Source organism: Lithobates pipiens, unplaced genomic scaffold (genome assembly GCF_037356315.1).
Source record: "Lithobates pipiens isolate NorthernLeopardFrog02 unplaced genomic scaffold, aLitPip1_a1.2 Scaffold_19, whole genome shotgun sequence".
Lineage (NCBI taxonomy): Eukaryota > Metazoa > Chordata > Amphibia > Anura > Ranidae > Lithobates > Lithobates pipiens.
Window position 1 is genome coordinate 151,698,672 of NW_027507764.1, and position 27,351 is coordinate 151,726,022.

General features: G+C 43.0%; 1 protein-coding gene across 2 annotated transcripts in view; it reads left to right on the forward strand.

Moving 5' to 3' along the window:
• The window catches only part of RAB5A (RAB5A, member RAS oncogene family), an 84,120-nt gene extending 60,535 nt beyond the window's left edge, over nt 1-23,585 (forward strand). For both annotated transcript variants that reach the window (XM_077491403.1, XM_077491404.1), the window contains 4 exons: nt 227-378; nt 10,806-10,928; nt 12,359-12,452; nt 22,444-23,585. In XM_077491403.1, coding sequence (XP_077347529.1) covers nt 227-378; nt 10,806-10,928; nt 12,359-12,452; nt 22,444-22,559 — 485 coding nt within the window. In that variant the 3' untranslated portion in view covers nt 22,560-23,585. The remainder of the gene's footprint in view (nt 1-226; nt 379-10,805; nt 10,929-12,358; nt 12,453-22,443) is intronic.
• The last annotated feature ends 3,766 nt before the right edge of the window (nt 23,586-27,351 follow it).

Genomic DNA, 27,351 nt, shown 5'->3' on the forward strand with positions numbered 1-27,351 from the left:
TGGCAGTGCCCCTCTTTAAAGAGGGAGGTTCATTGTATAATCTGTTAAGGGTGGTTGTTCTCTTATTCCAGTATAATCATGTAGCATTTCCAAGTGTATGCTTAGGCTTATAATAGCATAAAAAGGTGTATATGTATTTGAAGCTTCAGGTGAGGGTTTTTTTCATTCTATTTTAGAGTAAAAATTAAAAATAAGGCCATGTTTCTCTCTCTTTCTTATTTGATAGCGGCATTTCTTACCCAGACTGTCTGCCTTGATGATACAACAGTAAAGTTTGAAATCTGGGACACGGCTGGTCAAGAACGATACCACAGTCTAGCTCCAATGTACTACAGGGGAGCACAAGCTGCAATAGTTGTATACGACATCACAAATGAGGTACTGTGAGTCTTTTATCTTTCATCTTTTGTATTTGGCTTGTTTTTGCATATATATGTATATATTACAGAATTTGCAGAAGTTTATAGATGCATCGTTATTTCTAGGACTGATTCTGTAAAGGGAAACAGACAGCAAAAAACAAACTAATAGCCAGAGCATCCACCCAGTGTACCGTAAATAAAACTTGTTAGAGAAGTATGTACCATGTCATGCTGAAAAACAAAGTCCTGCCCATCGTACTTATGTATAGACTTTAATGTTTAGGTAAAGCCACCCCATCAGTTTTTTTTTTTCTATCATTGTACTACAGGGAGATTTCACTTTCTGTTCCAAAGTCAAAGCAGAAGGTTAGGGGTGATCTTTCCAAAGTAAGAAATATTCTTCGTTGTCACCTACTCAAAAAGGTTTGGATTTGGTGTACAGTGATCAGCAATCCTGACATTCTTCCCGTCTGTCCAAAGTTGGAAAAAAAAAATGGGATTTGCATTCTTACATTTATTTTTTTATTTTTTTTGGGTTGCTCAGATCAATTATAATTAGGAATGCTGTTTTTTTCCCCCAGCTTTCATTTTGATACACGCTTGTTCCAGGTCTGAGACTCTGTGAGATGTGAAACCTAGGCAACCAGCACTTTAAAAATGCAGCCAACAAAGGAAAACCGTTTTTTTTTTTCTTGTGATGGGGGAACCCAAAGACCCCTTTCACACTGGAGGCGGTTTTCAGGCATTTTAGCACTAAAAATGGCGCCTGAAAAATGCCTCATCTGCAATCCCAGTGTGAAAGCCTGAGGGGTGCTGCGCTGGCAGGACGTCAAAAGTCCTGATGGCTTCTTTGAGGAGAGTTAGGAGCGGTGTACACACCGTATTTAAACCACCCCTGCCCATTGAAATCAGTGGGCAGTGCCTGCAAAGCGCCTCAGCAGTGGTGCTTTGCGGGCGCTTTTAACCAGCTGCTAGCAGGTGTTAAAAGCACCCCGCTAACGGCAGAAAGGCACCTCTAAAATGACTCTAAAGTGCCATTCGTTTTAGCGGCACTTTGCCGCAGAGGCACTAGCGCTGTCAGTGTGAAAGGGCTCTTGGGGTGCATGAAACTGAAATACACGCAAAGGGCATGGCCCACCTGGTTTTTATTCAGTTATTACTCTAATCGGGCAGAAAATTTTTCTGCCAAAACCCTATGCTGCTGACATCATGATGGTATGGACGCACCATTCTAACTGCCTTTGTAAAATGTGTGCTGGGTGTTCCCAGCTTGTAATCTCACTAAGCTTGATGACCTTATTCTCCCTCACTTTTTCTGGTCCTCTTCACCACCTGGTCCATCTCTGACACCTCCCTCAACCAAAGCAGAGGGATCCTGAAGAATTACAAGAAATTACAGCCTTACCAAGAAGCCATTTTAACCACTTCAGCCCCAGAAGGATTTACCCCCTTCCTGACCAGCCCGTTTTTTAGAATATGGCACTGTGTCGCTTTAACTGACCATTGCGGCGTGTGACTCTGTAGGGAATTTTAAAGAAAAAAACTTTCAGGAGGGAAGCTTAAGGAAAAAAACTTACATTTAAATGCTCATCAATGCAGCCTTGTCTGTGTCATTTGCAGCCTTGTCGGTGTCATTTGCAGCCTTCCATTGCAGCCTTCCATTGCAGCCTTACATGTCATTAGCAGCCTTCCATTGCAGCCTTACATGTCATTAGCAGCCTTCCATTGCAGCCTTACATGTCATTAGCAGCCTTCCATTGCAGCCTTACATGTCATTAGCAGCCTTCCATTACATCCTTACATGTCATTAGCAGCCTTCCATTGCAGCCTTACATGTCATTAGCAGCCTTCCATTGCAGCCTTACATGTCATTAGCAGCCTTCCATTGCAGCCTTACATGTCATTAGCAGCCTTCCATTGCAGCCTTGCATGTCACTTGCAGCCTTCCATTGCAGCCTTACATGTCACTTGCAGCCTTCCATTGCAGCCTTACATGTCACTTGCAGCCTTCCATTGCAGCCTTGTCAGTCATTTGCAGCCTTGTCAGTTTCTTTTGCAGGCTTTCCATTTAAAAATGGCGCTGCCAAGCTACAGAGTGGATGTCCTGTGTATCTCGGTAGCTCTCGGCCGTTCTCTGCTATTTTCGGCCATTCTCGGCTATCTTCGTCAGCACTCGGCCATTCTCGGCTATTTTCGGCCGTTCTTGGCAGCTTTCGCCCATCCTCGGTGGCTTCCGAAAGCCGCCGATAACGGACGAAAATGGCAGAGAGAGAGCAAAAATAGCCGAGAGCGGCCGGAAACAGCCGAAAGCTGCCGAGGCAGAAGAGCTCGCAATTGGCGGATGATCGGCGTATAACACGCACCCACGATTTTCCCCAAATTTTATGGGGATAAAAAGTGCATGTTATACGCTGATAAATACGGTAAACAAAAAACGACAATTTTGAAAAGGGCACTTTTTTTATTTTATGTTTTGCTATAATAATATGCCCAATTAAAAAAAAAAAAAAAGTTTTCCTCAGTTTAGGCTGATAGGTTTTCTTCAAAATATTTTTGATAAAAAAAAAAAAGCGCAATAAGTGTATATATTGATTGGTTTGCACAAAAGTTATAGCGTCTACAAAATAGGGGATTTATTAGTAATAGCGGTGATCAGCGATATTTATCATGACTGCGACATTATGGCAGACAGATCGCACACTTTTGGCACCATTTTGGGACCCTTCACATTTATACAGCGATCAGTGCGATTAAAAATGCATTGATTACTGTGTAAATGTGACTGGCAGTGAAGGTGTTAACCACTAGGGGGTGCGGTAGGGGTTAAGTGTATCCTATGGAGTGATTCTAACTGTGGGGGGGGGAGGGGCTACGCGTGACATGACACTGATCACAGCTCCCGATTACAGGGAGCTGTGATCAGTGTCGCTAGGCAGAATGAGGAAATGCTTGTTTACATCAGCAGTTCCCCGTTCTTCCTTTCTGTGAGGCGATCGCGGGTATCCCCACTGACATAGTCCGCAGGACCCGCGATCACACACACGGAGCTCACAAAGGGCAAGCGGCTTCTTAAAGGGCAATGTACAGGTACGTTAATACATCTGTACGTGCCCTTCTGCTGACGTATATCACCGTGAGCCGGTCGGCAAGCGGTTAAGATGTTCCACCAAAAAAAAAAAACTTCTGCTGCCGTGCTATATGCTGTGAGATATGGTACAGAAGTGGTGCATAATCGAGCCGGTGATTGCATAACAAATGTGATGTTTTGTTTAAAGGTTACAAACGTGCATCAAGGTGCGAGTCAAATCTGTCCAGTTTCCAATTTGGAAATGTTTACAAGGTTTACCATATGTAAACAAAGGAGCACCATTACATCTGAGTGACCAGCCTTGGACAGTGGGATGAGAGGTGGAGTGCAGCGAATTCTTTCATAGTGCTTGTTGGAGAGGAGACCCATTGCTGCATAGATATGTATGAAAATCAGCTCCCCAATTTAGATTTAATTAGATATTTTAAAGAGCAGTGTTAAATGGGAGAGAAAATTCCATGAGCTTCTATGTCAAAAACCATTAAATGAAGATTGTTCCTCTGCATTGTCACTGTATGCAAGTGTTGGCCATGACTGAGCACTGTGCTGCTTTCATGCTTGGCTGCCTTTTAAGTCCCAGCAGACATAATGTGTCTGTTTTTCCAGCACAGTCATTTATTGTAGATTAAGAAAAGTAAAAGTTGAGAAACCTTTTGCCTGTTGAGATATAAACACTGTCCTGAAGGCAAATTCCAGCTTATGCCATGTTCCTTTCAAGTAATACAAAAGGACCTCTTTGTGACATCTTTGAAGGAGTACCATTTATGTAAAGATGCAATATAATAATGCCATTTACCTAGCCGTGTGTTTTGGTTCTAATCAGAGCTTAATGTATTTATTTCTACAGCTAGACGTATTGCCTAATGTTTTCACTTATCATTTCGGCTCCATTGTTCTCTTCATACTTTTGTACTTGGTGTTGCAGAACAATTCAAATAAGCATAGTATAATTTCAAACCGCAAATATTTTGAGGACTTTTTGTTGTGTTTATCTTTCTATGTGACACATTTTTTTACTTTTATTTTTCATCCTTGAAATCACTTTGCCTTCTTTCTAAAAGCTGAATTACAGGTGCAAGTATCTGAAATGCTTACAGTACAGTGCATCCGGAAAGTATTCACTGCGCTTCACTTTTTCCACATTTTGTTACCGCCGTATTCCAAAATGGATTCAATTCATTATTTTCCTCAAAATTCTACAAACTATACCCCATAATGACAATATAACCGAAGTTTGAAATCTTTGCACATCTGTTAAATATAAAAACAAAAAGAATCCCATGTACATAATTATTCACAGCCATTTGCTCAATACTTGAAGCACCTTTGGCACTGAATATGTCCTCTTTTTGGGTATGATGCTACAAGCTTGGCACACCTATTTTTGGGCAGTTTCTCCCATTCTTCTTTGCAGGACCTCTCAAGCTCCATCAGGTTAGACAGGGAGTGTCAGTGCACAGCTATTTTCAGATCTCTCCAGGGATGTTCAATCTGGTTCAAGTCTGGGCTCTGGCTGGGCCACTCGAGGACATTCACAGTTATCCTATAGCCACTCCTTTATTATCTTGGCTGTATGCTTAGGGTTGTTGTCCTGTTGGAAGATGAACCTTCGCCCCAGTCTGAAGTCCAGAGCGCTCTGGAGCAGGTTTTCATCAAGGATATCTCTGTGCGAAATTATAAAATATAGAATAAGGCACTATACATGTTCGTCTAAAAAAAACTTGCACAAAGAAAACACTGCTTCAAACTCAAATGTGCACATTAATGAGAAAATAAGCATAAAGTCCATACGTGGATAAATCACAACACCAAAATGGAATACTCTTAGATAAAACTTATATCTTCCACCATGAGAGCTCAGCATGTAGATGGCCAATCACCAGAGCTGTTTGACCCCTTTTTACAGGATGGTCAAACGCTTTGGGAACACCAGATTGGTTCCACTAATGACGTAAATCCACTCCAATGGCCACTCAGGAAGGAGCTAGAATGTAAAAAAATGACTCCACAGAAGACACTGATGAAAGTCTCATAGTGTAGTAATTTTTAATAAAGTAAAAACAGCAGTAATGGTAGCAGTTACATGTGATAGTGCCTTGCCTGGCACTAGGTGTAAACAGCGTGAGTGAGTCAGCTGATCCCTGTGGCTAGTGTGCGTTCCATGTCTCGCGTCGAAGGTGCAAAGCCTGGTGTGGGGTATCGAATATGGACCCGGAAATGACGGATCCTCCTCTCTGACATATATTTTTTTTTTTTTTTTTTTGCTGTGAATGGCTCTTCAGGAAGTGATGTCACACCACTTCCTGCTTGCTTTTATGTGAATAGAAGGGCTGCTATTGGTGGGGCTCCTCCAAAATGGAGGAGAAGACAAAAGCCTAATACAGAATCTGCCTCTAGGGAGCGTTGATGCACACACGCTGCCCACACTGCACATAACCAACCTTACAAAGGGATCAATGAATAAACTAATACATAAATGTATTTGTAGTCAACCATCACCTAAACAGTGATAAATGAACTATGGATGCAATTTAGAGCTGAGTAAGGTCAGATGGGTGTATTGCGGCTTGAGGAAAATAGGACAGCACCATCTAGTGGTGAATAGCCAAATGGCCAAAATAACCAATACAACTATGCCTCTAATCTTCTATATGAAGGAAACATTTAGGAGAGCACCATCTAATGGTGAAAATCTGTGTGGCCGAAATTGACAATACAACCATGCCTATATTAACAGATCAAAAATCAAGAAAAATGTTTTAAATAATTAATATAATGCACTAAAACACATGAGAATAAAAAAACTTCTGAAAGTAAATTAAACTAAAAAATAAGCATTAAGATAGAAACCTTGAGGAACCAGTGTTCTAATCTACAAAAAACAATCTTGCTAAAAACAGATATATTATTGCAATCAATAATTCAGTTAAACATTTTAAATCAATATCTATATACAGGCGGTCCCCGGGTTACAAACATCTGACTTACAAACTACTCCTACTTACAAACACAGGGAGACGACAGGAAATTAGGTGAAATCTACCCCTGGGAAGGGAAATTTACTCCTGTAAGAGTTACCATGGGAAAAAAGTGTCTCCGCAGGAGCTGCATCACTAATCCTTTTTACAACAAACCTAAATTTTCTAAATCCAATTGTCATAGGGGCAGAAAGTAAAGTCAAATCTTCTGAACAGGGAAATAGAAAGTAAAACAAATGTTTTGCTTTCTAAGCCGACTAGGCCGAAGCCGCGGCCTCGCCTAAAAACCCCTGCCCGCAGCACCTCAGGACTGGCGTGGTGGTGAAAAAATCGATTTACTTAAATTTTGAAACGATTTGATCTCTCAACTCCATTCAAGATTTTAAATAGATTTTTCACATTCTAGCTCCTTCCTGAGTGGCCATTGGAGCGGATTGGTGCGGATTCCCAAAGTGTTTTTTGACCATCCTGTAAAAAGGGGTCAAACCGCTTTGATCAGTGGCCATCTTCATATTGAGCACTCGTGGTGGAAGATCTAGAAGTTTTATCTCAGAGTATTCTGTTTTGGTATTGGGATTTATTCACTTATGGACTTTATGCTTATTTTCTCATTAATGTGCACATTTGAGTTTGCAGTGTTTTCTTTGTGCCAGTTTTTTATTGGAACGTGTATAGCACCTTACTCTTTCTTTTATAATTTCCAGTTCCAGTGATTCGTTCACTTTAAAGGGGGCAACTATTTTATATGTTCTCATCCCCACAAGGCGCCATTTTTTTGGTACACATTTATTGCAAGGACTAGTCTCCCAGTACTTGCTGCTGAAAAACATCCCTACAGCATGATGCTACCACCACCATGCTTCACTGTAGTAATGGTATTGGCCAGGTGATGAGTGGTGCCTGGTTTCCTCCAAACATGATGCTTGCCAATCGGGCCAAAGAGTTAAATCTCTCAAGTTTCATCAGACCAGAGAATTTCATTTCTATTGGTTTAAGAGTCCTTCAGGTGCCTTTTGGCAAACTCTAGGTGATCAGTCATGTGCCTTTTTACTGAGGGGGGAGCGTCAGTCTGACCACTCTATCATACAGGCCTTATTGGTGGAGTGCTGAAGAGATGGTGGTTCTTCTGGAGCTCTGTGAGTGACCATCGGGTTCTTGGTCACCTCCCTAAGGCCCTTCTCCCCTGATCGCTCATTTTGGCCGGGCGGCTCATACTAGGAAGCTGGTTTCAAACTCCTTCCATTTGGGGATGATGGAGGCCACTCTACTCATTCAGACCTCCAATGCTGCAGAAAGTTTTCTGTACCCTTCCCCAGATCCGTGCCTAGATACAATCCTGTCTCGGAGGTCTACAGATGATTCCTTGGACTTCATGGGTTGGTTTGTGCTCCGATATGCACTGTTAACTGTGGGACCTTATATAGACAGGTGTGTGCCTTTCCAAATCCTGTCCAATCAACTGAATTTCCACAGGTGGACTCCAATCAAGTTGTAGAAACATTCTAGGATGTTCTATAAGATGATCAGTGGAAACAGGATGCACCTGAGCTCAATTGTGAGTGTCATGGCAAAGGCTGTGAATACTTTATGTACATTTTTTTTTTTTTTTATACATTTACAATGATTTCAAACACTTGTTTCACATTGTCATGATGGGGTATTGTTTGTAAAATTTTGAGGAAACTAATTCAATCCATTTTGGAATAAGGCTGAAACTTAACAAAATGTGGAAAAAGTGAAGCGCTGTGAATGCTTTCCAGATGCACAGTATATAGCAGCTGTTACATCTGCCAAAAGAATTAGTATTTATGTCCATCCATTTAGAGATTTACACAGCCCTGCCACACAGTACAGCCAGGTGGATAATACAACTTTCAGATAAATAATACAGTAGGGAGTGTCCCTCCCCCTGCCAATTCCCTTTTGTTTTAGCTGGCAATAGACGGTTTGAATCCTTCTGAACCAGCTGAGATTCATACCATGTATGGGCAGGCTGAATGTACTCAAGTTGCTCGATCAACTTGGGTGCCAAAAGCCTGCGTGATTTTACATGCAATTATTGTTTAACGGCTTTTGTAGCCACTAGCAATAATCGCAGTGTTCCCCCCCGGTGGGGAATACAATGACTCTGTGGGAGGGATTCCCCCATCAACACTGACTGTGTTGGAGGGATTCAAGTGATTTTTCTTTCCTTCAGCCCGCAATTGAAGGAAAGAAAATTGCATAGTCTATGACTAGCCTAAAGTCTACCCATGGTTGCGGCAAAGAGAATCGCTCCTTCTATGGCCAGCCTTGGCCTACTGACTGGACAGTAAAAAAGCAGCAGGCTAATGAAGTACTCTCTCTGCTTTCTCCACCTGTGAGCATTTTTCTTGTCATCAGTTTTCATGCAGCACATCTGATTGGCTTCCAGTTCCGCTCCTCCCTCTCTGTGTGCATGCTGCTGTACAGGAATTGCAAGAGACTGATGCCAGGTTAAATTCAGGTATTTAAGTGGTTCTAAAGGCAAACTTTTTTTTTTTTTTACCTTAATTCAATCCCTTAACTTTACTTCCAGTATCTCCCGCCTTACCATCTCCCCCTTATACTTACCCGAGTCCTGTCTTAATCCAGTGCTGGTCTCCCTCTCCTCACAGGACAGAGAGGCAGCAGCAGGGCCAATGGCTCCTGCTGTTGTAAAGCAAATCCTGAAAGCAGGGTGCGGGGCCAGGCTGCACTGTAGGTGTGTGTCCAGCTCGCAGGTGCACCCCTATAGGAAACGGCTTCCTATGGTGGCGCACTGAGACAAGGAGGAGAAGCTTGGAAGGAGGTTTGGGGCTGCTCTGTGCAAAACCATTGTACAAGGCAGGTAAGTATAACATGTTTATTATGTAGAAAAAATCTGAGCCTTTTACAAATGCTTTAAAGTGATTGCAAAGTCTCAAGGTTTTTCACTCTAATGCATTCTATGCATTAAGGTGAAAAACTTTTTTTGCTGCAGCTTCCCCCCCCCCCCCCCCCTTTACTTACCTGCGCCCGATACAATCCAACGATGGGCCTGAGCCCAGAGGCTTCAGCCGTTCTCTCTTCTCATTGGACAGATTGATAGCAGCAGGAGCCATTGGCTCCCGCTGCTGTCAATCAAATCCAGTGACATGGGAGCGGAAGGCGGGGCCGAGTCCCGCAGTCTGTCGATGGATGTAGTAATGGGACTCGGGAGCGTGCCTGCATGGGTGCAGCCATGGAAAGCAGCTCTCTGTGGGGGCACTCAATGAAGAGGAGGGGCCAGGAGCGCTGGCAGGGTACCCCAGAAAAGGAGGATCTGGGCAGCTCTGTGCAAAACCCTTGCACAGAGAAGGGAAGTATAACATGTTAATTAATACCCTTTTAATCCCTTTTAACCCCTTTAAACTGATCGCATTTGCAATGTTAAAAATACATTTGAGGAAGCTGCCATTGTCTTATGACTGACATTTGGGGAGTCTAAGCTGATCTGTAGAATGTATCTATGTTTCTATTATGTATTTTATATATATATATATATATATATATATGTGTATATATATATATATATATATATATATATATATATATATACATATGTATGTGTGTGTTAACTTACTTTAGTCCATGAGGTGCATGGATTGTTTGGTTTGTGTGTTCTTATTTTATAATACTTTATGGATTAACCTGACCTTACTATTTGTATTATATAAAAAAAAATGATTTAGTATTCATAAATGCAGTGCAGCATTTGCTGCTTTTCATCTGCCTGGAGTTCAGCTTCAGAATTTTTAAGATCTCTAGAAGGGAGTTTAGTGTTTTCAGTCACAGATTGACCTGTGATATCCATGCATGAGAGTTCTGCGCCACTAATAGAGTACCCACGTGGGAGCAGCACAGCCGCCCCCCCCTTTACATTGGATATAGTCTGAACTCTCCACTATACATTTTTGAAGTATGACAGCCAATCGGAATTTCCGACCTATATGGTATGTGACATGCTGATGGTCACTGAATACGTTTTTTTGTGTGGCGGCTGTGTGTAGATTTAGGCTGCATTCACACCTGAGCGTTTTCAGCTCATAAAACGCCCAACAAGCAAAATCCCATTCATTTCAGTGGCACCTGTTCACATCTGAGCGTTTTGTCACCTGAAGCAAAACGCCTGAAAAACGCCCTTCTTTGGGGCAGATTAAAGGCATTCTTTCTGCTTTTTACATTGATGACCTGAACAAAATTGCTGTAAAAACTTGTGACTTTGAAACGCTCTGGTGTGAAGTCGGCCTAACAGTAGGTATAATTTTGTACTGTTTGAATTTTAAAGTAGTATATTTTATTCCTGCTGCCGTACAGAAGCGCACCATAACCTAGACTTGTGAATTAAATATGTTTCAGGAATCGTTTGCAAGAGCGAAGAACTGGGTGAAAGAACTTCAGAGACAAGCAAGTCCCAATATTGTGATAGCTTTGTCTGGTAACAAAGCCGATCTTGCTTCCAAGCGGGCTGTGGACTTTCAGGTAAGCTTGGCCTTTCCTGTTTAATTCATAGAATCTATTTTATACTTCTCACCTAGATAATAATGCCTTTATCATTTGTGCAATAGAATGTGTTTTGTATCTTAAAGTATTTGCAGTGTTTTTGTCTTGGGATACATCTGCGTGCAATACAAAGCTGTAATTATAGAGTATAATTGCTATTTCTGTCAATCCTGTCTTGTACTTGCCTAACATTTGTTTTCATTTCAAACCATTATAATTGCATTTTACTTCCTTTTATATTGTGGTAAACCAATGTCAATGGATGCTAGATTTCTAGTGTGTGATCTGATGTCATTAGTACCAGAATGAACACAGTAGTGTTCAGTAAAATGTGTTATAGCACATTATCTTGATTTTGATTGTAAACTGACTTTATCATTAGAGAATGTTACCTGAATTTATACCAAGCAGTGGTGTCACTTCAGGTATACTGACAGTCAGGTTCTTGGGACTGTATCCTCAATCTGTACAGGACTCTTGACGAGAGGAGGCATTTTAACAATTTTGAAAGCACTTTATCGATCAGTTGTTTTGTGAACAAAGCCTGGTCTGGAGCCTCTAAGACACATTTTACCCAACAAATTGGCCTAGCCTTGGTTTACACTAATGTGGTGCGGGAAACCCAGCGATCTGTGTGCCTTTCTGCGTTCAAATCACACCGCCCTTGCAATCTGCCGCAGGTGTGAGTGCAATCTTAAGGGCACCCCAAATACAGTGTGTTTAGCCGCACCAGATCGCAAGGTACAAAAGTACCTTGCTATCTGGTTGCAGTGGGGTTCCAAAATTGGTGCATGCACAGCTTTGTTATAAAATGAATGGGCTGAAATGGCACCACACTGAATTGCATGTAAATTGAAGATGAATGCCGTGTAGTTCACCGGACTATTCGTTTGCGGTTCATAGTGTGAACCGAGGCTTAATCCAGGTGCTTATAAAATTGTAGAGATCTACATTTAAATTCTTTGAAGTGCTAGTCAAGGGGGATGCGACCATTTCTTTTTAAAGGGTTAGTTCACCTTTACAGAAAAAAAGTGAATGAACACCCTACACCCAATCAGAATTGCATTTGGTAGCCAAACACACGTGTATTAAAGCAGTAGAGTATTAAACACATGGTGTTTGGGGGCTGTTCCTCTGGTGTCAAAAACACCCTTTGTTTTCCCTTACGCCAATTGTATGTATGTACCTTCATAAATGTATTACTTATAGTTGCAGGTCGTGAGCAATATCTCCTGTATTCTTATGACAAGTGCTAAATGCTTTTAGCTAGGAATACATTTATAAAATGAAAAGGACCCAGTTGGTGTAAAGGAGGTTTTACTAATAATGGAAAATCCCTTTAAAATTAGCTTAGTCTGAATCTCTGTCCTACTGAATGTTCAATGAACAAGCTTTGTATTATTTTTCAGGAGGCTCAAGCTTATGCAGATGATAACAGCTTGTTGTTTATGGAGACTTCTGCCAAGACATCGGCAAACGTGAATGAAATATTTATGGCAATAGGTAAGTGCATCTGCCACACGGGAGAGGTAATATGGATTGCTTAAAGGGGTTGTAAAGGTGCTTGTTTTTTCACCTTTATGCATTAAGGTGAAAAAACATCCGACAATACAATTCGCCGCTCAGCCTGGCTGTTCATTGGTTACAGTGGATGGATTGAAAGCTGCGCAGCCTTTGGCTCACGCTGCTGTCAATCACATCCAATGACGTGGCGCGCTGGCAGCTATGGCCGCCGGCTGTATCACGGGAGCGTGCCCGCAAGCATTCCACATTATGCGAGGGAGCTGGCATGAAGGTGCTGAGTCCTTGCTGGGGGGAGCCGAGACAGCCGCCGAGGGACCCCAGAAGACCAGGTTCGGGGCCACACTGTGTAAAACGAGCTGCACAGTGGAGGGAAGTATAACATGTTTGTTTAAAAAAAAAATTATCTTTAGTGATCCTTTAAATGTACTTGTATACGTAGTGACCATTCAATATGGAAAATGGTTTAAAGTGGTTGTAAACCATTAGGGGTGCTCAACCTTTTTGAAGAGCACAGGTGACTTGGTAACTCAACACCAAAAATTGCCTTTTTTTTTTGTTTTAATTAACCAGATGACCATTAATCCCACTCTCGCACTCAATGTGATCAACCAAAAAAGCTTCAAACCAGTGTTGTAGCCTTCACTATATCGGGGTCTTTGCAGCCATCCCTTAAATTGCCAAAACAAGGATTAGATGTAATCCACCCGGCTAAAGGCTCCTTTCTCCATGTCTGTGTTGTAAGAAAGAGAAGAGTGGGGATTCTGCTGCAATAGCGGCTTGTGTATGACAGCCACTGGGATTACGGAGCACTTGAAATCCTTCAATAGAGTTTTTGCACCTGGAGGTGGCTGTGCCGGTTGCCATAGGTTTGAGTTTGTGGGCCCCACAGGTTGAGCATTGCCTTCCCTGCATAATACCCAGTAAAGTGATTAGCTTCAGGTGATACACAAAGATTAGGGATAGCTTTAAGGGCGTAACAGAAATTGGCTTAATTTTAGCTAGTTTAAAGATCAGTGATGATGTGCAGACTGCAGTAACTCATAGCAGACAGCATTATTTCATCCAGAAATGACAGCCCACACTATTTGGTGGTTATGGTATATTGCACGTTGGTTCACACCACATAAACATCCTCCATAGCTGTTCCGGTTGCTTTTTTTTGTTGTTTTTATATTTTTTTCCACTGTACTGTGGTCCGATGCGGTTTTGATGCATTTTATCACATTCCAGTACAGTTCTGTGCGGAAAAAATGCAGCATGTTCGTTGTTTTTTTTTTTTTTTCTGGAACCTAAAGCACTAGTGTGAACTATGCAATTGTAAACCGTATAACCTACTTCCTATGCGTTTTTGTATGCAGAAACAAAAGCACCAGAACGCATGTGGTGTGAACTAGCCATAAAAGTGTAAGTTCACTACTACAGAAAATCTGTAATCTTGTTTTGGGATTCCAACTTGAGTACACTGTAAAGAATTCTATCCAATCATTTTTAATATGTATCGTAACGTTATATTCTGTATTAATAAAGGTTTGTTAACTTTTAACTATCTAGAAATACTTTCCATTCACTTAAGGCAGGGGTGCCCAACCAGTGGCCCGGGGGCCACATGTGCCCCGCGGAGCCCTCTGATGTGGCCCGCGACCTCCTTCTGTGGGATGGCAGATTGGCAAACCCAGATCATGGGTGGCAGACCTGCCATCCCAGAGAATCTGTGTTGTTAATGAAGCCGGCAAAGCAAGCAGCCGTGGAGTAGAGCTGTATAAGCTGATGCTTCCTGTATTGCGCCGTCTATTGCCACAGGCGGAGCGATACCAAATGCACGCTGCCTGGGACAGCAACAACAGGCAATACCTGAAAGGGAGACAGTTATTAAAGGTCAGTTTATTACTAAAATTGCAGTGTGTATATATGGTCATATCTGCGCAGTGGTTACTGGACTGCTTTCATACTGACCCGCAGGTGCAGTGCAGCTTCAGGTTACCTGCACTGAGGCGTAGACTTCTGTTATTACCTGCGGGTTTGGTGAGCTTTCAGAAAGTGTACCACACCTGCAGGATATAATAGAAATCTATGGCAAAGTGTAGCTAACCCACAGGAAAGACACAGGTTCACTGGGCTACATTAGTGTGAAAGGCCTCTTTCACACAGTCGGTCCAACTTAATCGGATCCTCCATTCACCTCTATGAAACGGCAGATGTAAACAGATTTGTGTCCTTTTACAACTGCCTACCTCCAAAATGATTTTCAAAAAAAAAATCATACCCTTCCGTCTGGGCGGATCGGATCAACTGACCCGTAGAGTGGGCTGTGTCCGTTCTGCACGGACCTGTCATCCTTCTGCTCTGCTCATTGTGACCCGCGACCGGTTACCAAGTCGCTTAAGTGGCCTTCGCTCTTCAAAAGTTTGGGCACCCCTGACTTAAGGTAAGTCAGTTAAAGTCCTAGTCTGAGGGTTTTTCTCTATACATGTAATTTTGGGATGTTGGTACCTCACAAGCTACTATTTTCATTCACAGTTTTAAAATAAATCAGCAAAAGGTTTTTCTTTATCGTACATCACAGGACACAGAGAAGCCGTAGTAATTACACTGTGGGTCATACGACACCTATAGGTGAATGGTCACTGGCACACCCAAAGACAGGAAGTGCCCCTTTATATAACCCCTCCCATACAGGAAGTACCTCCATTTTTTCTTCCCCAGTGTCTCAAGGTGATGGTCATGGTGGATTGAAGTTCTTGAAGAAAATGGCCCGTTGGAGAAATCCTTGCCAGGATCAAGGGGCTATGCAGTCGGATCCATTCAAATTGAGAAGAAAGGCCAAAATGGATGGTACTTGAGCCCTGTGGAAGAAGAAACTAGTTTTTTTTTTTCCTGTAATGCTCCTCTTTTGTGGGCTGGACCGTAGGATACAGGCCCGTGGATACATGACTAATGCAAAGCGTTGTCATAGCAGGGTGCTGTACAGGTGCTGCATACGTCACCATGGACAATTTGGCTTCAGCATTAGCTGGGCTGGAGGGAAAAATAGCCAACATGATCGCGTCTGTCTCCCAGTCCAGAAAAAAACATGAAAGGTCTCCTCCTCATCCCTCTCTCCCCCCCCCTTCCTCCCTCCCCCTCCCCCCTTCCTCCCTCCCCTCCCCTCCCCTCCCCTCCTCCCCTCCCTCCCTCCCTCCCCTTCCTCCCTCCCTCCCCTTCCTCCCTCCCTCCCCTTCCTCCCTCCCTCCCTCCCCTCCCTCCCTCCCTCCCCTCCCCTCCCTCCCTCCCTCCCCTCCCTCCCCTTCCTCTCTCCCCTCCCTCCCCTTCCTCTCTCCCCTCCCTCCCCTTCCTCTCTCCCCTCCCTCCCCTTCCTCCCTCCCTCCCTCCCTCCCCTCCCTCCCCTTCCTCCCTCCCCTTCCTCCCTCCCCTTCCTCCCTCCCCTCCTCCCTCCCCTCCCCTCCCTCCCCTCCCCTCCCTCTCTCCCCTCCCCTTCCTCCCTCCCTCCCTCCCCTCCCTCCCTCCCCTCCCTCCCCCCCCCTCCCTCCCTCCCTCCTCCCCCCCCCCCTCTCACTCTTGCAACAAGAGTGGGCAGATGACATTGAGGTGCCATTGGGTGACCGGGGAGGGGGGGGCAGGCAGATGACTCCTCTTCTGAGGGCTCAATCTTAGAGGAGCCCTTCTCAGCCTCGCAATCCCAAAAACCTGCTGGTCCAATCCCTTACAGAATTGGTCTGTTCAGCATATCAATTGCCCCCAGCGGAGGTGGCTGAAGGCCCCCTTTTCTTCTTTGAGGCCTTCACAGGGCCCTCATGCGTTCCCTTTACACCCACTACTGGAGCAACTAGTATATGCAGACTGGGATCACCCAGATAGGCATTTTCTCCCTCCTGGGAGATTTTCTCTTCTTTATCAAATGGAGGAAAAATGCACTAAAAATGGGAGTTTGCCAGTAGTGGATGCTGCTTATTTCCTCTGTAAATAGGAGTCAAACTTGTCCAGTAGACAATGTCCAATTTTTCCAAGATCCAGTCGACAAGAAGCTGGAATCTTTACTAAAAGCGGTAGTAAACCCGCAATTTTTTTTATTTATTTTTTTAAACCTTCAAAGCAAAAGGCATAATGAGCTAGTATGCACCGCATACTAGCTCATTATGAAATACTTACCTTAGAACGAGGCCCCGACATCTGGCTCGATCCATGCCGAGGGAGCTGCGTTTCTTCCGGGTATCGCGGCTCCGGCGCTGTGAGTGGCCGGAGCCGCGATATCGTCACTCCCGCGCATGCGCGCGGGAGATTTCATTCCGGCCGCCGGCCACTGCCGAATTTTCAGGCCGAGAATCCCCTTGTGCGCATGCGCCTGCTGCAGTCAGCGGTGCATACCGAGGGGAATATCTCCTAAACCGTACAGGTTTAGGAGATATTTTTTTTTACCTACAGGTAAGCCTCATTATAGGCTTTTCTGTAGGTAAAAGTTAAAAATTTGAGTATACAACCACTTTAAAGCCTTTTTTTCTATAGCTGGGTCAGCGGTACAGCCTGCAGTAGCGGGCAGGTTTGTCAATCCTTAAAAGACCAGCTCAAAGAAGTCATTAAAAGATCCCCTACTCAATGGGAAGCAGCCTGCGAGTTAGCGGAACTGCCAAGGGCCTTATGTTTTGCGTTGGACGCCCGTAAAGATTCTATTCAACAGGTGTCACGATTTGCCTTCTTATCTGTGCATATGCGCAGAATTCTCTGGTTGAAGCATTGGTCAGCGGAGTTGCCGAGCAAAAAGCTATTGGCGAGATTTTCCTTTTCATGGGGAATGGTTGTTCGAAGATTACTTGGATAAGTATATCCAAAAAATGTCATGTGGTAAGAGTGCCCTTTTACCGGTTAAAAGGAGTAAGCATCCTTCTTTTAAACCTTCTTCCCCAGCACCAGGTGCTGCCGCCTCACGGCAGTTTTGACAGTCTCTGCCATCGGGTTCAAGAGGTAAGCCTCAAGGTCAAGCACAAGGTCAGAAGAAGCCCTGGGGGCAGAAGTATACAAAGAGTCCTAAGGCCTCCTTATGAAGGGGTGCCCCCCACTCGAGCGAGTAGGGGGGAAGGCTTCTGCAGTTTTCAGGAGCTTGGCGGGAAGAGATCCAGGACAGATGAGTCATCTCCACAGTATCTCTAGGCTACAAGATAGTTTCCACCTTTTTGGTTTCTAAGATCGAATGTTCCAAGAGACTCGTTAAAAATTAATTCTTTGTTCCAGACACTGGACCGGTTGACATCACAAGGGGTGATTACAGAAATTCCAATGGTGCAAAAACCAAATGGAGATATCAGACCCATTCTAGATCTTAAAGATCTAAATCCATTCCTAACCATCTGCTGTTTTCGCATGACGTCATTCAGGTCAGTTGCATCCTCTCTGAGAGGAGGAGAATTTCTAGTGTCCGTAGACATCAAAGATGCATATCTGCATGTGTCAGTCTACCCCGCTCACCAGAAATTTCTGCGATTTGAGTTGAACAGCGTCATTTTCAGTTCATAGCCTTGCCCTTCGGGTTAGCCACCTCCCCCCGGGTGTTCACAAAGATTTTGACCCCGGTATTCGCAAGATTAAGGCTCCAGGGTATATCAGTAATGGTATACCTAGACAACCTGCTGCTTATAGATCAGTCGGTTACGCGGCTAAACTGTAGTGTGTCCAGCACGGACAGGTATTTGGTGCACCTGGGTTGGATTCTCAACCTAGAGAAGTCAGCCTTACGGCCAGTAAGGAGGCTAGAATACTTGGGTCTGGTCATAGACACAGTACAAGAAAAAGTTTTGTTTTCCTCAGATGAAGGTCAGGGCTATAAGAGATCTGGTCTGTGTGGTGAAGGGAAATGAGGATCCCTCCATTCACCTTTGCATGAGGTTGCTCGGGATAATGGTGGCTTCGTTCAAAGCTATTCCCTATGCCAAATTAAATTTGAGACTGTTGCAAAGCAGTATTCTGTCTGCTTGGAACAAAGGGTTCAAGCTTTGGACGACCCAATGCATCTGTTCCCTAAAGTATGCCAGAGTCTCAATTGCTGGTTGATAACCAGAAATTTGCAGAAGGGGAAATCCTTCATGCCAGTAACCTGGAAAGTAGTCACAACGGATGCCAGCCTCTTGGGCTGGGGAGGGGTTTTGGTGGAGGCCACTGTCCAGGGGATGTGGTCAGAAACGGAAAAGCCTTGCCCATCAACATTATAGAGATTCGGGCTTCGCATCTGACTATAATATCATGGACTCTTCAGGTTGCAGGGTTGTCCTGTCAGGATACAATCCAACAATACCATAGCTGAGGCTTACATCAATCACCAAGGGGGTACCAGGAGGAAGGTGTACCATATTCTGACATGGGCAGAGAAGCATGTGCCTTTTCAGTCAGTAGTTTTCATTACGGGTGTGGAGAATTGGCAGGCAGACTTTTTGAGCCACCAACGGTTGTCCCCGGGGAATGGTCCCTGCATCCCAATGTTTTTTCAGCCATATGCCGAAGGTGGGGTACCCCGGACATAGATCGATTGGTGTCCAGGTTCAACAAGAAATTTGACAGCTTTGTGTCACGGACAAGGGATACGCTTGCATTTGGGATAAATGCGCTAGTGACCCCTTGGGATCAGTTTTTACTGATTTGTGCGCCCCCCCCCCCCCCCCTTCAGCTCCTACCATGGCTTTTACACAGGAGGAAGGGAAGCCGGTGATAGTGGTAGCCCTGGCATGGCCCAGAAGAGCCTGGTATGCAGAGATCATAAGGTTGGCAGTAGGGAAACCATGGACTCTTCCATTCCATCCAGACTTGCTTTAGCATGGACCAGTGTTCCATCATTCTTTGCAATTACTAAGTGTAATGGTTTGGCTATTGAAGCCCAAATTTTAAAGGATTGGGAGCTCTCAGGCTCAGTGGTAACTACTCTGATTAATGCAAGGAAACATGCTTCTAGGGCCATTTATTATAGGGTCTGGAGGTCCTATGTTTCTTGGTGTGGAGCCAACAGATGGCATCCTCGAAAATTCTGTTATAGGGAGAATTCTTGCAATCCTGCAATTGGGAGTAAAAATTAAGCTACTTTTGAGTACCATCAAGGGTCAGATCTCGGCCTTGGCAGTATTTTTTTCAAAGACTGCTTGCTTCACGTTCTTTGATTCGGGCCTTTATACAAGGGGTAACTCCTATAACTCTGCCATTGTGCCCATGGAATTGGAATCTAGTTTTATCGGTCTTGTAAAGACAACCCTTTGAGCCTTTGCGTCATATTCCCTTGATCCTTTTGACAAGGAAGTTGATTTTCTTGGTTGCAGTAACTTCAGCAAGGAGAGTGTCAGAATTGGCAGCTTTTTCCTTTAAAGAGCCATACTTAATTATTCATAAGGACAAGGTGGTGTTGCGTCCTCACCCAACCTTTTAGCCCAAGGTAGTGTCCAGTTTTCACTTGAAGCAAGATGTCTCCCTGCCTTCATTTTTCCCAGAACCCCGCTCTGCTTAAAGAAAAATTGTTACATTCTCTCGATGTGGTGAGAGCTGTCAGGGTCTATCTAAGGGTGACAGTTCAGATAAGGAAGACTGATGCCTTATTTGTGCTGCCAGATGGGCCCAGAAAAGGCAGCGTCAAAATTGACTATTTCCAGTGGATTTGTAGGGTTATAGTTCAGGCTTGTGGGCTGAAAAGGATTCCACCTTTTCAAATTGGAGCACACTGTACCAGGGTAATAAGTGCTTAATGGGCGGTGCGTCACCAGGCCAAAGGGCACTACTTGACAGTACATACATTTTTACAAAATTTTACCAGATGGATGTAAGGCGGCAGGAGGATGCCGCTTTTAGGCACAGTGTACTGCAGGCAGCAGTATATGTACTCACGTCTGATGGCGGCCTGCTTTGATATGTGGCATCTCACATAGTAATTACTATGGCTGCTCTGTGTCCCATGATGTACGAAAGAGAAAATAGGATTTTTTTAAAACTGCTTACCCGCAAAATCCTTTTCTTGGAGTACATCACGGAACACAGAGGTCCCTCCCTTCTTGCTGGGATATACATTGCTTTGCTACAAAACTGAGGTTCTTCCTGTATGGGAGGGGTTATATAGAGGGGGACTTCCTGTCTTTGGGTGTGCCAGTGTCTATTCACCTATATATGATGTATAACCCACATAGTAATTACTATGGCTGGCTCGGTGTCCCGTGATGTACTCCAAGAAAAGGATTTTACAGGTAAGCTGTATTAAAAAGCCTATTTTTCCTTTTCCAATGCTAAGTAAGAGAATTCAGATTGTATAAAAACATTAAGCCCCTGTTTATACAGGTGTGATTTGTCATGCGACTTGACAGATCCAAATCCCATGACAAATCGCACCCCATTGTCAGTAATGGAACCGTTCAAATTGCTGCGACTCAGAAAAAGGTTCCTGCACTGCTTTTTGCCAATGTTTCATTGCAACTTGCATAGGCTTCTGTTAAATGCAAGTTAAAATGAAATTGGAGGTGCAAATCTAACTGATCTGTGGCTTAAAAATTGCGATTTCAAAGCCGCACCAGTGTGAACCAGGGCTAAAGGTTGCAGTTCTTGCACTCACTGGGCAAAACAATAATAAAGAGAAAAAAATGACTAAATTGTTAGATGGGTGTTTGTTTTTTTTATTTTATTTTTATTTATTTTTCTTCTTCCCATGTACCCTAATTTTGCCCAGACATGAATATTTTTGCAAGAGAATAGACAAGCACCCAAACATCACTGGCTGTGGCCTTCTCTCATGGGAATAAGCATTTGGCTGAAAAAATATATATATATATTTTATCCATCCATTTTTATGAGTTTGATGACAGGCGTTAAGGGAGGGGTAATCTTTTATCAGTTGAATTTGGGCTACTCTAGATTAGAACGCCCTTTACACAATGTGGTTGATTTTCTAAAACCGGAGAGTGCAACGTGGTGCAGCTCTACATAGAAACCAATCAGCTTCCAGGTTTTTTTGTGAACAGGCTGAAATTAGAAGCTGAATGGCTACCATGCACAACTGCACCAGATTTTGAACCAGTTTTAGTAAATAAACCCCAGTGTGATCTGATTGATTAAATATCATCCACTGTGTATTGATAACTACAGGTGCCAGCTGTTGCCTTTTCTTTAAGGCTCAGAAAAGGAAAGAATGGTACAAGAACCAATCAAACAATATATATCAATAAATAGCAGCAGTAGATAGATTTGATAATAGTTGATGAAAAATAAAATTATAATATAAAAAAAATATATAATTGATCCAGCAACTGATGAAGAGGGTCAGTTCTTTGCACCAGCGGCAGCTCCCTTGGGAGTTGCAGCAAACTCTGGAAAATAAGTAATGGAAGAACAAGGCGCTAAATGCAAGTAGCAGTTGCATGTTTAGTGTGCCAAAACAATTTCAAAAACATGCGAGGCTCACTGCAAAATGTGCAGGAGCTCTTTGGTGCATTTGTCGCATGTAGGGCAGCACAGTCAAATTAATGGACTCTACTACCACCATCACTATTTGCCTAATTCTCACTAACATTATGTGAGTAGTCATTTGGCTCGTTTTACTTCTAAATAAATTTTTCACCACATGTTGCACTTAGTTTGGCATGCCTTGTTCTTCCTTTACTTATTTTCTTTAAGGCTACCTTCACACCTGTGCAAAAGGTTGCCGGTTTTGTGTGTTTGTCACGCAAAGGCATAGGGCATCCTATTAATTTGACTGTGCTGCCCTACATGCGACAAATGCACCAAAGTAGCTCCTGCACCCTTATTTTGCATGTTTTTGAAATTGTTGTTTTGGCACACTAAATATGCAACTGCTACTTGCATTTAGCGATTTTGTGGTGTACTGTTTGTGTGTTTTATGAGCAGTCCTGGAATGCAAAGGTGTGAATGGGGCCAAATACATATTTTCTTCATTTGCCGGTCCTGTAATAAGTGTTTCGGAATATTTACACTTCTCATCCATTTTGTCTCTCTATTATTACAGCTAAAAAGCTTCCTAAAACAGAACCACAGACAAGCGGAGGCAACACGGCTAGAGGAAGAGGAGTAGACCTTACTGAAACTGCACAGCCTAGCAAAAGTCAATGCTGTAGTAACTAAGCCTTCATGTACTTTTAAACTGTATTGATATTCTCTTGCTTCCTAATTGTTAAAATAACAATTGAGTGTTTAACCCTTTTTCAGCCTCAGTGCCGACCCTCCAGCGCAGTGGGCTGCAAGTCCCTTTGGTATTAATGACATTAACATGGCCCAGTGAGTCTTTAAACTTGGAGACTTGCAGTTTGGGCTCACTCCTAATACTGAGTTCTTTAAGTGCTGAATCTGGTTTTTAACATGCATGCATTAATTTCTAAGAACAGTTAAACAGTTTTGTGTAGTAAATACACTCTTAATATTGAAATTGAATTTAAAGGCAAAAAATAAAATACTGTTGCCCATTGTCGGACCTTGGAAATAACTAAAATAGCTTCTATCTGTGATGAATTGCAGATCCGTCTGCTTAGTAAAATGGTAATTATTAACCCAAAATGAAACCTTTTAATCATTTTGTTCTGAGTAAATGATTTTTAATAAAAGGTAAAGATATAAAATGGTTTCTTCTTCACAGTATTCATTGAATTTCACTTTCTCTATAGGTAAAGTGTACATTCCGCTTCTTAATATATAACAATCAGCCACTAATTGTTCTGCTTCTTACATAGGAAAATAGTAAACATATACTGTTTGCTTCCACCATTGTTTTTCATTAGATCTTTGGGGGATAGACTTGTTTTATTTTAAAAGCAAATCCTTAAAATCATGTTTGAATCCTGTGAGCTTTATTATTCAAAGTGATTCGAGATGTAATTTTTTTTTTTCTTCATGGAACACAGAACACTCTCTAGTATCCATTAATTCTGCTTTTATGGGGTTTATTTTTGTCTTTGCCCAGTACAAATACAATGTTCTAACAATTATGTGTACTCCATTTAGTTCTCTTAAAATTGGATGGTAAAATTGTATTGTAAATAGGGTACTGGATTGTAGTCTTCATTTATGTTTAATATGTTCTGTTACTTGTAAGATTTGGTTAAAATTGTACAGTTACTAAAATGATGAAATAAAAAAGCTAATGTTTTTCCTCTACCTGTATCTGTTTTTCTGTGATTTTTATTTTTGTTTTATTTTTTTCTGAAGATTAGCTTGTACCTATTAAAAAAAAAAAAAAAAAAAAGTAAACAGATTTAAAAATTAAATGGCAGTTATGCATAGCATACACAAATGGATAAATTGGTCAGTGCCTTCAAAAAGTATTCATACCCCTTGAAATTTTGCCACGTTTTGTCATGTTACAACCAAAAACGTAAATGTATTTCATTGGGATTTTATGTGATAGACCAACACAAAGTGGAACATATTTGTGAAGTAGAAGGAAAATTATAGTTGTGGAGAAGTTTAAAGCAGGGTTGGGTTATAAAACATATCCAAAGCTTTGAATATCTCATGGAGTACTGTTCAACCCATCTGGAAATTGAGAGAGTATGGCACAATTGCAAATCTACCAAGACATGGCCATTCACCTAAACTGACAGGCCGGGCAAGGACAGCATTAATTAAAGAAGCAGCCAAGAGGCACATGGTAACTCTGGAGAAGCTGCAGAGATCCACAGCTCAGGTGGGAGAAGCTGTCCACAGGACAACTATTAGTCGTGCACGCCACAAATCTGGCCTTTATGGAAGAATGGCAAGAAGAAAGCCATTGTTGAATGAAAGCCATAAGAAAGTCCCATTTGCAGTTTGCAAGAAGCCATGTGGGGGACAGCAAATGTGGAAAAAGATGCTCTGGTCAGATGAGGCCAAAATTGTATTTTTTGGCCTTAAAGCAAAATGCTGTGTGGCAAAAAACTAACCCTGCGCATCACACTGAACACACCATCCCCACCGTGAAACATGGTGGCGCCATCATGTTGTCGGGATGCTTTTCTTAAGCAAGTAGGACAGGGAAGCTAGTCAGTTGATGGGAAGATGGAAGGAACCAAATGCAAGGGAAAACCTGTTAGTCTGCAAAACAATAAAATGGTTTAGATCAAAATATATTCATGTGTTAGAATGACCCAGTCAAAGGCCAGATATAAATCCAATTGAGAATATGTGGCAAGACTTGAAAATTGCTGTTCAGACGTTCTGCATCCATTCTGATAGAGCATGAGCTATTTTGCAAAGAAGAATGGGCAAAAATGTCACTAGATGTGCAAAGCTGGTAGAGACATCCTCAAAAAGACTTGCAGCTGTAATTTCAGTGAAAGGTGGCTCTACAAAGTACTGACTTAGGGGGCCGGAATACAAATGCATGCCACACTTTTCACATATTTATGAAAAAAATGTAAAACTGTCATTTTCCTTCCACTGCAGTTATTTGCCACTTTCTGTTGGCCTAGCACATAAAATCCCAATAAAATACATTTTACGTTTTTGGTTGTAACATGACAAAATGGAAAATTTCAAGGAGTATAAATAGTATCAATACTTTCAAGGCACTGTATATACAGCATACTACCTACATGTGTATCTGTCAAGTGTTTCTAAACCATTTTTTCCATGTTCTGGTCCTTTTTAATCAAGTTACATATATCATCATTTTCTTTTTTTTTTTTTTTTTTTTTTTTTTTGTGGGTGTGATAAGTAAATGGAAATTTTGGTAATTGTCAATGAATCACTTTGAAGTATTGCTGGAAAATGGCCTGATAATGAAAGGGGTATTACAGGCTGGCTAAAGCCAAACTACTTCTAGTGTGTTCTCTTTGGAAAGATCATGATACTTTTTAACCTCTTAAGGACCGGAAAGATTTCCCCACTTAATGACCAGGCCATATTTTGCGATGCGACACTGCGTTGCTTTAAATGACAATTGCGCAGTTGTGCGACGTTGTACCCAAACAAAATTGACGTCCTTCCTTTCCCACAAATAGAGCTTTCTTTTGGTGGTATTTTCACATCTGTCACTTTTTTTTATTACGCAAATAAAAACCGCAATTTTGAAGAAAAACTTTTTTTTTACTTTGCCGTAATACGTATCTAAAATAAAATTTTAAACAATTTTTTTCATCAGTTTAGGCCAATATGTATTCTTTAAATTTTTTTGGTAGTAAAATCACAACAAGTATATTTGTTTTGCGCAAAAGTTATAGCGTCTGCAAAATAGGGGATATATGGCATTTTATTTATTCTTACTAAGCGTTTTTCTTTTTTTCTTTTTTTTTTGTGGGACTGCGACATTGCAGCGGAACAGATTGGACGATATTGACACTCTTTTGGGACCATTGTCTCTCTGTGGAGTTCTGTTGGGTGAGCGGTGTCGCACACCGCGAGCGCTCCCTTCCTAACCACTTTAACACGGCCGTTGTACAATGACGGTGATTCACACAGGGGAGCCAACCTGCCATAGTACAACTGAGGCGGCTGGTCCTTAAGCGGTTACAATATTTTGTGTATTAAACATCTAAAACCTTAATTTAAAGAAACTTTCTAACTCTGCCCTCTGTCTAGATTGGGTGAAAGTTGAGACGGGGATGATGACCTAATCATCATCCTCATTTGACAGAGTGTAGCCCTGGCCAGTGGCCGCTAGGCCCAAGCACTGCATGGGAGGCAATCGCATGCTACTTCTTTGACCTTAAAGCTGAACACTTTTCTCTTATATTCACCGACCGACACAGTTCCTCTCTGTAACTAAATGGGTTGTTTAGCCTGCCATTAGGAGAACTAGGCAAAATTGTTACGCAATACACACAACTTTCAGTCCCGCCCCAGGGTGCGGACCCTATGCTAAGCAACCCTCCCCACTGCTCCCAGCAGCTTCAGCTTCAGTTTTTGTTTGCCTAGTAAGGAGAATGACCTAGGAACCCTGCGGGCCCTTGTGGTCCATTCTTTTGTTGCAGGTTTGATTTTTTTTTTTTGCGCAAGATGAATGATCCCGGGATCTTCTATCAACTGCCAGCTGGGTGACAGGCTTGTTAATGATATCCTTGTAGTCTCTCCAGTCCGGCCATTGAGCGTGTGCAGGCCGTAGCAAAGGCTCGGCAGGCCATGACATGCCTCAGCTCCAGAGGCAGTCGGTGAGCTTCAATGCTCCGGGGTATACATATGACCGGGCTACTGCGGTCTGGATCACAGTATACCGGGCCAGCAGCTACCCTGTAACTGCGCAGGAGTAGGTCTGTGATGGAATGTCTCCCAGCTCTTCAGGACTGGTAAGTACGGCTCTCCCTGCTTCGGTGGGGGGAGCAACTGGGCATTCCCTGGGGGGTCGATTCAGGGGCCACCTCACCTCCCTATCTTCTCTCCCAAGTCCCTATCTCCCCTCTGAGGGGGGTGGCTGCGGGCGGGGTGTGTGTGGGTTCGCTGGATTCTCACCTGTGGGGGCTCTGTGCGGCTGGCGCTGGTCCTGGTCTGGGGGGGGTCCCAAAAGGGTCTGTGCAGGTTGTTCTGGCTGTAGGCAGGCAGCACTGTTCTAGGTTTGTTCTAATCACCACATGGAGCTGTCCAGTGGCCATCTTGGATGTTGGAAAGACTGTATTCCCCTTGTGAGCTTCAGCAGCCGTCTTCTTTAGGATCTCCTATTCGTTACATTGATGGCCATTTTCTTGAAGCTTGAGCACTCTTTTTGCCGCAGTTCTCTTGTGGCAGCATTACATGTGCCCTCACTTGCTGTTTCCTGTGTTCACTATGTGTACAGGACGCTGGATGGCTCTTTGCTGAGCGCTGAAGCTAGCTCTGCAGAAAGTTTCACCGCTGTTATAAGCAGCTGCTGCTGACAGTTTTCTCTTCTCTGCAACTGGGATCCTCCTAGGGACTACAGGCACTGCCAGTGGCATTCACAGAGGCCCCAGTGTGGTGAGTCTAGCACTAAGTA